Here is a 12,648-nt window from a genome sequence, read left to right as displayed (position 1 = left end):
TATTTCAAAATACAAAGAAAAGTAAAACTAAGTAAAAAATTATATATGAAAGTAACGTATTTTGATTGCATACCTATAAAAACATAAAAAAACACTCTTTGATAAACTTAATTTCGATTAAGTCACATGGAGATATTTCTTTTAAATAATCAATTATTCTACATAAACTAATCACTTTTTTCAATTACAGTTGTTATAATTTTAATTTTTAAATGTAAACGAACATTAATGATAATCAAATAAGATAAGTAACAAAACTTCTATACAAATTTTAGTCTCAAAAGCAGTCATATTAAGCTAGTTTTAGTGTATGTATACGATTCCAGGATTGCCAGAAATAAAGAGCTCTGTATAGCTGACCTTCTTTTTTTTAACTTAAAAATTTATAATAGAGTTATTTTTGGCACTCTTCTTATCGTCAAAATAGAAAATATGGTATTGAATAATATAGTTTTTAATATTTATGATTAAACTGTTTTATTATTAAATGATAAACTTAACACTTTTATTAAATAATAAAAACATTTTAATAAAATAAAATTCAGCATGACGGCATATTATTAAATCGAAAACTAAAGCAAATAAAAGTAAATAGATTTCTATGCTTATAATTGTGTTATTAAAGTTTTACCTATGCTATAAAAAATGCAACTAGTTTTTGGGTTTGACAAGTTATTTAACTAAGATTAATTTTCCATTTTATTACATAACAAACATTTTTTTATCGAAAGTTATAATTATTTTTTCTATAAAAAGAGCTATTGTAAATTGTGATCTTTATACACAAAGCAGTAAAAAAGAAAAAAAAAACAGCACTATAAGAAATCGATATAGGTAGAGAAATAAAAAATAAAATTAACTCTGTTTTTTTCACTTGTAATTATTTGTTTTAGTTTTTGTTTTGTTCCATAACTCTGTTTTAAACTGTCTTTCTTTTTGTGCATCAATTACATATATTTTCTTTACACAAACTTATTTTATTTTAATTTTGTTTACATATCCTTTGACAAAACACTTTGAAATTTTTAATTACTACTTAAATAATGGGTATCTAAGCAGATCTATTTCAAGTAAAAATACTACAACAACTCAATTATAAATAATGTAAACTATTTTAATTTGGAAAATCAGAAAAGATTAGATAAAAAAATGCAAAAAAACTAATCAGAATTAAAAACAGTAAATGCAAATATTTATAACTAGCGAATAAAAGAATAAGTCTAAACTAATTTAAACTTATTCCAAAATATTATATTTATATAAATTTATTGTTAAACTTTTATTGCGTTACGCCGTTTCCCTGCAGAGCAGTTCATCAGACGTTAAAAAAAGCTGAAAACAAAAGTATACAGGGCGATGAATTGGAAAATAAAAATACACACATAAAATAAATAAAATTTACATTTAAAATATGAGTTTTAACTAATATGTAGTTTACAAAAGTTAAATTTTAGTTAAGTTAAATCAAAATGAAATATAGGTAAGTTTAGTTTAAATAATTTATTAACTATAGATTTTATATATATTTTGAAAATTTATTTACTAAGCATTTAATATATTAGGCTTTGGAAAAAATGTAAATACTAAGATTTATAGGGGATTTTTAGAAAACAGAAATGGTCTTTTTACGGGAATGTTGTAACTTTAAAACAAAATCTTTACACAATACAAAAATAAATACAATGTAACAATCAAATTAAATAGAATAAAATAAACTAAGTTAATGCGATAAAAAATAAACTAAAAGTATTCTTTAAGGTAATGAGGGCATTGCGTGACTAGCAATATATAAAAAATATTATATTTAACTTACTAGTAATTCGATATATATCTCTAGTATTTATTTTTACTTCATGCCGTTAATATTTTATTATCATTTATAAAATGATAGTATAGTGCAAGCTCTTGCGTGTATTTTGTTTTTTTCGATAACAATTTGGTTTTAGTTAATCTTATTTTGTAACTTTTTTTGTAAAAAATTTCACATTTTAATACATAATATGGTATATGTTTGTCTAAGATCTTATATTTAGTTAAGAAACATAAAATCACACTAGAATGTAGTTTTCTGTAACCCTGAAGGGCTTTGGAATTAAAATGCTAAAGTGATAAAAAAAATAGGACACACAATGGGACTAAACTAAATCGCGCTGAACTGGGGATAGGGAATAAAAAGTTGTAAAAAATCGATGTTTACAAACATTAAAAGAAATTGAATTGTAATGTAGCTCAAAATAGCATTAATCAATTTACTGAATAAAAACTACTTTAAAGACCAAAAGATATTATTTTTATAAGAAATCTTTCTAAAATACTATTGCTTTTTGAGTTTATTTATTTCAAAATAAAAAAGAGATAGTTAGCTAATATTCAATTATATTTTTGTTGTTAACGCTTGTAGAAGTCTTGTCTAATAAACAAATATAAAACTTATGTACAAAAACAACACGTTCTACCTACCATCTTAAATAAAAACTAAAATAAAAATATAGGGTGTTTTTTACGACAACTGTAGATATAATAAAATAAAATGATTCAATAAAAAACGGCAAATGGGTACTATTTTCTGGTGAGACTATCAAAATCTAAAAATTTAAAAGTTTCAACTGGTTTAAATATTTATAAAGTTAAAAAGAATCGTTTTTTCACAATTTTTCATCAAACTACTAATTAAATTAGACAGACATTCAAATACGTTTTCAAAAGTAAAAAGTACCTTTACTTATAATTTAATTTTTAAAGGTTATATTCTTTCACGGTTAATCTTTTAATTTTGGAGATACAAAATTAGATTTAAATAAAAAAACTTGCAAACAACATATGGCCAACTTTTGTTTTTGAGTTTTAGTGAAAAAATTAAAAAAAATCTATCATGAGTCTTTTTTTAATGCTATATAAAAAAATAACTTTAAAATCAAACAAATAAAGCTTTCAATTATTGATCCATTCAGTAAAACTGGGTTTAAGAGTTTAAAGTTATTGTAGTTTTATCAAAATTTTTCTTGTAATTCAATATTAAAGGTAAGTAGGTGTTGTCTTCTTAAATTTTTTGTTTAACTACTTAAGTTTGATAAAATTACGAGTTGATAACCTAAAACAACAACAAATAAAAAAATAAAAAGTCTTTACGACTAAACCTAAACTAATTACTATCTAAAGGGAAAAAGCTTGGCACTTTAATTTGTAAAACGTTTATAAATACTATCTTAGACAAACTTTTAGTAAACAAACTTAGAATTAAAAAGCATATAAATCGTATTGAATCTTTTATTCCTAAAAATATAAGAGTTTAAAAAGTTTTTGATTCTTGTAAAAAGTGTCTTGTGTAATTTTATTAAAAAAAACGAAGTTAGATTTCAAGCTCCGTAAGCAGTAATGATTATTTATTCGTTTATATTTTTATTAAGCAACTCTAGACCTACAAGTATAAATAATCGTTTGGTTATCTAAACTAAAGTAAGTAGCAGTTTCAAAAGTGTTTAGTGTATAAAACGGGCTGACATTAGTTTCTTGGTTACTCAGTTTATTCTATCACTTATTTCTATGGGTGACCAGGCGACAATTGATTATTAGTTGTAATAACTTTATTGGGTCAAGGTATTTTTATACCGTTTTAACAATATTGAAGTTATTTTGTTATCAGTTTCTAAATTACTAATGAATCAATGACTGGGACTCGATGTATGACTCGATCACCGAGAGGTCTTTTGTACAGCTGGACCTTAGACCAAATTTTTAAAGTATTTTCTTTTTTATTATTCTTAAATTTACTCACTATTAAAAGTTTTAAATCAATACTTGTGAAGTAGTAGCTAATAGTAAACTCTAGTTGAATATTTACTCTATTCTGAAAATTAGGCTATGATTAATATCATTTAAGTATTTTATCTTTTAAAATTTCTATACATAACCTACAGATTTTATCTTACCAACTGTAATTTTCTATAACTCACATGCTTATTTTAATTTTTTAAGCTGTATAGTTACCTTGGTGTAAATACTTAACTTGAAAAAAATTAATTTTTTAACTCAATTAAAACCCAACTAAGGCTTAAAGTATATATGGGATTATTTTTAACAAAAACAAGCTCAATAAATTTAGTTTAAAGACTTGGTGTACGAAAGAACCTTTCAGTAATCTATTTATACACGACGGATACAGTTTAATATTTTGCCAGAACATACATTTTTATTTCTGTTGTTTAAATAGAATTGAAAAAAAAAATCATTTATACTACTAGCTTTTAATAAAACCAAAAACTTAGCTATTTAGAAAAATATATTAAACTTAAAGTATCTTCTAAATTTAATAGTTAAAAAAAAATAAATGTTCCGTAATTTTTTTCTAACTTTTTGTTTTTATTACTAAACATGATTATCGATTGTCTTTTTAGTTTAGTTTGTCACCAGTTTTTCTAACATTAGTATCAGTGCCCAACGGACCCCTTTTTAAAATACTTATGCTTCAATTTTAAAAACAGTAACTTATATTTCGAATATAAATACTGTTTTTGATTACAAAACCTTTTAAGTTTATTATGATTACGAATTCAGTTTTTTATAATAACCTTTTCTTAACAACTACTAGCACTAAAATTTTTAAATTGCTAGTAAACACTTTTGTAACCTAGAATTATGTATAAGAATTACTAAATAAAGTAAAGATGCGTTGAAATGGTTGTATTGATTACGATCAGCTGTCTTGCCTAGTGGACAATTTATTAAACGTTGCACGGCGAATGACAACTAAAATGCTGACATCACTGTAAAATTCAGCAAACGGTTGCTTTGTGGTAAAACATAATAAACCGTTTGTAGATTGACTACTGCAAGTTTTTCAGTTGCAGCTAACTTACAAGTTTTATTGAGGACGAAACCCGCATCTCAGTCTAACAAAGGCTTGTGGTCTGTTGATCGAATTGGTATGATCGAAACTTTTGTTTCGGTAATTATAGTTGTAGTTGTAAAAAATTTTATTTGCTAAGCACAACACTGTTTATATATCTTTAAAATAAGTATTTAATTTGTAACTTTATTCTACTGTTAAAACTCAAATAATATTACATTCTTCCTTTTCTAGTTTTGGTTTTGGTGACAGTACCGCTCTTATTGCCTCATGAAACACATTTTTTATGTTTTCTTGATTTTTAGAAGAGCATTCAATGTAATTGATCGCTCCAATAGTTTTTCTCATTTCTTCCGCTTCACCCATTCCTACTAAATCCATTTTATTTTCGCCCAAATATTTTAATGTTTCCTGTACGGTTATAAGGGAAATTGTCTTATTTTTACTATATTGAAAGTTTTTTGTGTTGTTTATTGGTGTTAAAGCTATTTTTTTCAAAACAAAATGTTATAAAAAACTGAAAATAACTTTAATAATGTTTTATCTATAAAGTCATAAGTTGGAAGTCACGAACTGCGTTATTCCTCAAATCTATTTTTGTGCCGACCAACACGATTGGTGTGTCTGGACTGTGAAGGTTAATTTCCTTGAACCATTTCGCACTCACATTACTAAACGATGCCGGAGATATAACAGAAAAACAAACGATGAAGACATCAACTTCTTTGTACGAAATCGGAGGCATTCTGGTTGGTAAATTTTATATGTTTTTTAAAATCAAAATTGAAATTTTAAAACATAAAATCTTTGCTTAAGGACTAAAAAGTTTTTGCTTTGCATTTAAAAAAATCTAAAATACTAACATGTTTTTAAGTTTTTTGCGTACCTAAAAGCTTGTGTGTTTTAAGAATATTAAACGATTAAAATAAACTATGCCTGTCAAAGTCCTCTTGTCCCATTGTGTCCACCAACCCAAGGTTGACCTGTTTTCCGTTCCACCAAACGTTTGCCAGGTGGTTGTCGAAAACAGTCGGTATATAACCTTGTGGAAACGTGTTGGTCACGTAAGTAATCATCATACTGGTTTTTCCTACACTCTCATCTCCAACTACTACGCATGTGATGCATTTCTACAATACAAAACAAAAATTATTTGTTCTTTTAATCAAATTTCATATAGAAATTATTAGCAATAGCACGAATTATTTGTTACAATTTTTTTTTATTGCCTAAAACTAAATATCAACACAATTCTGTAAACTAATGCAATCAAAATACTGAGTAATGAAAACAAGATTAACCTTCATTGCTGAATTTTCTTAGTTATGAAATAAGAATGAAGGGTTTTGAAAGTTATTTGTCCTATTAGTTTAAATATATTTCTTTAACAAAAAAAAACATATCTTGTATTACAAACCTTTAAAGTTTAAAAAATAAACCATAAAACACCATTTTTAAATATTGATAGTTTTTTTAATACTGCTAGTAGTCTGTTATGGTTTTTTAAATAAGGTTTTATTTTTTAATTAAAAAATGAAAAGTGCACTGTACAAAATTCTGCTTTTTAATAAACTAATTTAAGGGCACTTTATTATTTTTACTGAGAAAGTTTAACTTAAAATCTAAAATACAATTTAACAAATTTGAGTTCTTATCAAATGTTATCATACTAGATCAACAAAATATTTAAGTAAAGACTGCACTTTTTATTTAAACCTAGCTAGATTAAAATATAACAAAGTTGCAAACGCATTAGATACTAGTAAAGCAATAAAGAAGTAAAAATCATGTCAATTTATTAATATTGATCCAAAATTAAAGTATACAGAAAATAACTTATCAACAAACGAAAAGTAAGGTTACACACAAATATTTATTAAGAGGTTTAATAGTAAGCTGACGACACTAAAATGCATATCCGGTATTATTCAATATTGTTACTGTAACAAAACATACGATTAAAAAAAAGCATAAACAGTAGTTTGTATGCTTGAGCTGCTTATAGATAAGTTTAAATTCAAAAAAAGATGCAAAACAAGACTTAGTTTATTTTTTTCAGAAACAAAATTGTTACTTCAGTTTGTAATAACTGTTTAATTCTAAAAAAATACTTGAAATAAAACCATAAAGTATACTGCATAATTATGTATTATACGTACAATTTTCCGTTTTCAACTTGTAAATACACCATAACATACTAATATACTGACTAAACTAGTCATATATTTGGTAAAATTAAAATTAACTTTTTAAACATATGAAAGTTGTTTACCTTTAAAATACTAAGAATAAAAAAAGCATTGTTATAAAAGTAAACGTTTTTATGTCGTAAAAAATCTTTGTAGTATAATGAATTAAAAAAAATTCAAATTGATTTAAAAGCGATTGTCAATATACTACTTCAAATTTCTAATAAAAAACGTATAATACAGTAACCTGCAAACTAGGTACGCACTGCCGGCATAGTACTTACTTTTTAGCTGAAAAATGCTGTGTTCCAATTGCAACTTTTTTTACTTTGAAATTAAAAAAATTAAATCTTAAGTTAGCAATACAAAAGTATTACATTTAAATAAATTATACTGTGCTAAGTTCAAATGAAATAAAACTAAATGAACCATAAATTAAGTTAAGAATTTACAAATTGTATATCAAAACTTTAATATCGGATGTCAATTTTAGTTACAAAACAAGAAGCTTAGAATTTAAATACGAGACTTTCTGTTTTATTATATATAATTCTTTATGGAGAGATCTATCGTATATAAGGTCGTATAAAAGTTATAATTTATATAAAAAGAACATAATAAACTTTTAAAACATTTGTTAGTCAAAAGTTTATTTTTGATTTTACATATTTTATATTTTTCAAGTTTCGGTTATAAAAATTTAGATAGTGTAAAGCTTTAACTAAAGTTTCAAACCTTAAATTTTTTAAATACAACTAGACAATAACTTCTAAAAGTATTTATTAGATTTATATTTTTTGAGTAAAGTCACATAACAATTTAAACTGTTTCTATTTTTTATATGAAAATAAGTGATTTTAAGAATTAAAACTTTCTGTTTAAATTGTGTTTTGTCTTTTAATAAAAACAATTTGCGCAGTGCTTTTTCTTTATCAAACTAGAATATGTTTATGTTTTTTAAACGAGTTAACACAATCCAACGGAGTTCTGTAAAAAGGTATAAATACTGTTATTTGTTTTAAATGATGCCCAATGTTTAAAACAGTTTGTATTTAAAATACTTTAAGTCTAAATTAAACTTTGTTATCTTTTAGAATCTTTTAGTAGAGCTATCTCGAGATTTAACTTAATTATAATTGAAAGCGTCCAGAAAATGATTATGTCGAAAGACTAAAGTCGGTGCCATATCGCGTTTAGTGACTAAAGAAATTGACTGGCTTATATTAGAGCATTAAAAAAGTGTACTAAAACTGATTTATTATTAATAAAATAAAATCCTAAATATTTAAAACACTACATATGAAATAGTGTAGGTTTGTCATGTAAGGAAATAAGCAAAGTTAATATTAACTAACCAATAAACATGCTTTTATTGACCCAGCTATAAATATTAATAAAATTAATCTAAGCCTAGTTTGATTTCAGATATTTCTATTTTAAAACTTAGGTTTAAAATTTTAATAAGTTAATAAAACTTTATAAGTGTTTAACTTTTTTAATGAAATGAAATACTGACTTGTACCATTAAAGCCAAGAAAATTTCGTAAGAATTAATTGTTAATTCCTTAACTTTCTTTTTATATATAATATACAAGTTAATATGTAAAAATATTTTCAATCAGAGTACTTTTTTAACAACATTTCTATTTGATTTTAACTTTTGTCTATATAACTTATAAAAAAGCTAAATATTTTATTACTAATTTTAAATTACAAGTTTTTAAGACATTATACGCTTAGCACACGTATTTTAAAGACAATTTCAGTTGAAAAAGAACTTTGTTCGAAATTTATTTTCATGTTAATTGAACTTTTTATTTATTAACAAACTTTACCAAATATACAGTTTTTCATAAAATAGTTAAGTTACAAATTACATGTTCTCTAAAAGTTTTAAACAAAATCAGTAAAAACAATTAACGGTTGTTGACGTTTTTCTTTTAGAGTTTGTTTTAAAAAAATATATAATGCAAATTTAATATTTTATTCACTACCAGATTTCAGTAGCAAAAAAAAAACGACCTTGTCAAGTACAATAAAATAGTTTTGGTAGTAAATAAAATGATTAATTTTCACTAATACTATTATTTCAATAAGATCTTTACATAAAAGTAAATTGAACAATATTTTCTAATTAAGACAAATAATTTAAAAGCTTGCTTTAAATTAATTTCTGTTTGTTTTTTAGTTTGCCATTTAACATATTACTTCCTTGGTAAATCCCTTTTATACTTAAACTAAATAAAAAAACCTTTACTGTAAATATTGTGCTTTGTTTGTTGTAAGCTTTAACTAAACAAAAAAATGTCTAAAACTAAACAAATTTACGATTATCTTTTACTTAAAAGTTGAAGCATTATTAAGAGTTGGTAGATTGTAAAATTGATTTGAAATAAGTTTTACAGAGGCACTTCTTGATTAAAACAACTGTTATTTTGTAAAGTAAATAAAAAATTACTTAAAAAAAATCCTGTGGATGTGGACCTTACTTCTAAGCTTTTTAAACTCAATACAAGGTATTTCTGTGATAAATGCATTATATAAAACAATTTTAAGCCTAAAACTTGCAGATCGAAATTTTATCTCCTACTCAGTTTAAATTAGGCTTGTTTTCCAAAAGAGTCCTGTCTGGAAGGTAAACCTTAGAGGTAAGCCAACCCAACCAATTTTTTTGTCCTCTAAGCACAATTTGGAGTCTTTTAGGGGGTACAAATAAAAAATGTTGCTACATACCCCTACGAAAAATATTAACATTTTTATAAGTTATTTTTATCTTATATAGATAGATTTAAATTCAATTTTTAAATCTTATGTTTTTTCTTGCTACCAAGAGTACAGCCGTATTTAAAAAAAAAAAAGTTTTTGTCTGTTGTAAATTTTACCCGTTAATATCAAAGTCTTCATTCCTACTTTTTGAGTTACAAATGTTTTTAAAAGCGTAGTTATAAGTTTGTATTTGCTATCATAAAATGAACATTTATGCCTTGTGTACCTACTTTTAAACTATAAACCTGATTTAGTGATATACACTACATAATGCTTACTGTTATCCGATGCTATAACTTCTATAGATGACATTTGTTAATAAACAATTAAAATTCACTATGCATTTATCTTTGCAGTTGCGTAGCTTTGATTCCATTTTTATTATCCTCTAACTTTTAACGGTTGTAAGACATTTTCTGACTGTTCATACTTTGCATACATGATTACAAAACTTTCAGCAATTTTCTTTTGACTATTTTGTTGTACGCGTGCGTTGGGCCGAAATTTCGGTTAACATTTTCTAGGAAACGTCTAACGATTCTAGTCTCTAACGTCAAACAATAATAGACGTGAAGTATAAGATGTTTTTCGAATACTAGAAGTATAAATATATAATATTGGTACATAATTAAAAAATTTTTTTATCAATTTAAGTTTAAAAAAAATTGATCTTATCTTTAAATTATAAATGTGTCAGCACAAAAAGCTACTATTATTAACTACATTTAATTCCTAGAGATTTTTCATACCATAGTCAGTTTTTAGTCTGGGTAATTATTTTTTAAAATATCTAGCAATGCTAGACTAGCATGTTTATAAATATGGGAGATTCAAAGTGTTGCATGTATATGAAGCAGTAAAATGTCTTGCCACTAGTAGCGCAAGCCATTACATTGAAGTTTCCCATTAGTATGTATCTCATGACTACTTAGTGTAAACTATAGAGCACATGATTAATGTGATGTTTTTTAAGCGGAAAAACATCAGTACTTTTTTTTTTCTTTTAAGCATCTGTCCTAGACCAACATTGAACTGTGTCCATTGTACACCAGGTCCTTAGACTCAACTGTTTGAGCGCATTTTTGTTGTTCAATAAACAGCCACTATAAAAAAAAAGCTGCAAGGACAAGAAAATAACTACATCATTACTTCTTGTAGTGCAGTTAGAATGTAGTTAGAGTGTAGTTTTGAACATTTAAAGTGTTGTTACATCATAAATACTCAATGGATTCACTTAAACCTTGGTAAATTTAAAATATAGGTTTTGTTTAGTATGTTTATTAATTTTTGTTACTATATGTACAGTAGTGTTGGAAATTGTATGGTATATAGCTTGAAAATATAATATGAAGGAATTTTTGATTGCACTTTGTAATATAAATGTGACAAAGTGATATAGTTAATATCAAAATAATGGTTTATGTTGTTCATCATAAACACTAAACAAATTAACTCAAAATTTGGATTTTATAAAGTTCTCAGCAATAAAACTTCAACAAATTTTATAACTACATGCGCAGTAAGTTCAGAAATAGTTAGGTACCTAGGTTAATCAAGGTTCGTGCGCGTCAGGCTAAATCAGGCTAAGTCAGGCTAAATCAGTTTTTTTGAAAAAAGTTGAAAAACGTCAGGCTAAATCAGTTTTTTTATTTAAAAGTTTGAGAATCTCAGTTTTTCTCAGTTCAAATGCTTGAAAATTTTTGATTAAAAAAATTGAGAAATCTTTTTAAGATCAGATTGAGATGTGAATTTATTTCTTAATAAGATTTAGTTATTAAAGACGTAATCAGTCAGTATTTGTAAAAAAATGCTCAAAACATTTTGTTGAATCTCTAAAAAATTTTTAAGAGTCTTCATTATTTTGTTTTGAGTAGATTATATACGCCATAATTATGAAATTTCATGAAAAAAATAAAAATTACAGTTAGTTCAACAACTTAGCTGTTTGTTTGAACTTTTTTACATCAGCTATGTTTTTCAGAGCTTAGTTGGTTGAACTGTTTTAATTTCTAATTTAAAGGCTTTATACCAAATACTTTTTAGATTAAAACTCTTAGCAGTTTATTCATATATTTTACTGCTTTTTTAAAGTAAATTAGAGATGTTCACAACACTAAAACTTAGCTTTAAGATAGAAGTACTAAGTTTTGTGGGAGTACAAATTTTAGTTACAATTCATTTTTCTTCACAAGAACAAAATATTAAAGGTTTTTTTTTTAAAATTTAACTGTAAGCTTTTCAAATCCGATACGACATTAACAATCACTGTATTTATTTAGAGTTTAGTATTTATAATTATGTATCAAAATTAAGTATTAGTCAAAATACTATAATAAACATTTTTTACTTATTTTAATACTCGTGTAAGCCTTCCATTTTAAATTTTAATAAAACAAGACAATGCACTTGGTTTTATTATAAATCTTTGGTTATAATGTTTTTACTTAGTGCTTCATTAAATTGAATATTGTGTTTATTAATATATATTAAATTTTTACCCTAGTAAAATAAGATATAACTACAAAGATATAACACTTATTTTAAAACTTACCACTGAATTTCTTATATTAAGGGCATAGGGGGAGAGGAGGTCAATCAGTTTTCACAATTTAGTTTTATTTTATTGAGTTGTAACTAAGCTATAAGTTGCTTTTTGCAAATTTTTAAAGCTCAAAATATTTTTGAGATAAAGCTGGTTGAAGTCGGAGACTACAATAGTACTTAAATCAAGAACCCCCCAATACTTAAAATGACTTCTAAAGGGGATTTTTCTTACTTTGAAAAAATGTCAGGCTAAATTGGTCTCAGTCAGGCTAAATGAAAAAAATTTTGCGCACAAACCCTGTT

At 24.9% G+C, this 12,648-nt stretch overlaps 1 protein-coding gene across 1 annotated transcript; it reads right to left on the bottom strand.

Moving 5' to 3' along the window:
• Positions 1–5,050: 5,050 nt before the first annotated feature.
• LOC145828601 (ras-related C3 botulinum toxin substrate 1-like) lies at positions 5,051–6,153 on the bottom strand. The gene is made up of 4 exons (XM_082936357.1): positions 6,148–6,153; positions 5,783–5,976; positions 5,421–5,592; positions 5,051–5,257 (listed from the first exon to the last, which is right to left on the bottom strand). Exons 1-4 carry the CDS (start codon positions 6,151–6,153, stop codon positions 5,051–5,053), a joined length of 579 nt encoding a protein of 192 aa, XP_082792483.1.
• Positions 6,154–12,648: the final 6,495 nt, after the last annotated feature.

The sequence above is a fragment of the Thalia democratica genome, chromosome 2 (assembly GCF_965202585.1).
Source record: "Thalia democratica chromosome 2, ktThaDemo2.hap1.1, whole genome shotgun sequence".
Classification (NCBI taxonomy): Eukaryota; Metazoa; Chordata; class Thaliacea; order Salpida; family Salpidae; genus Thalia; species Thalia democratica.
This window is presented reverse-complemented; position numbering and strand designations above follow the sequence as displayed.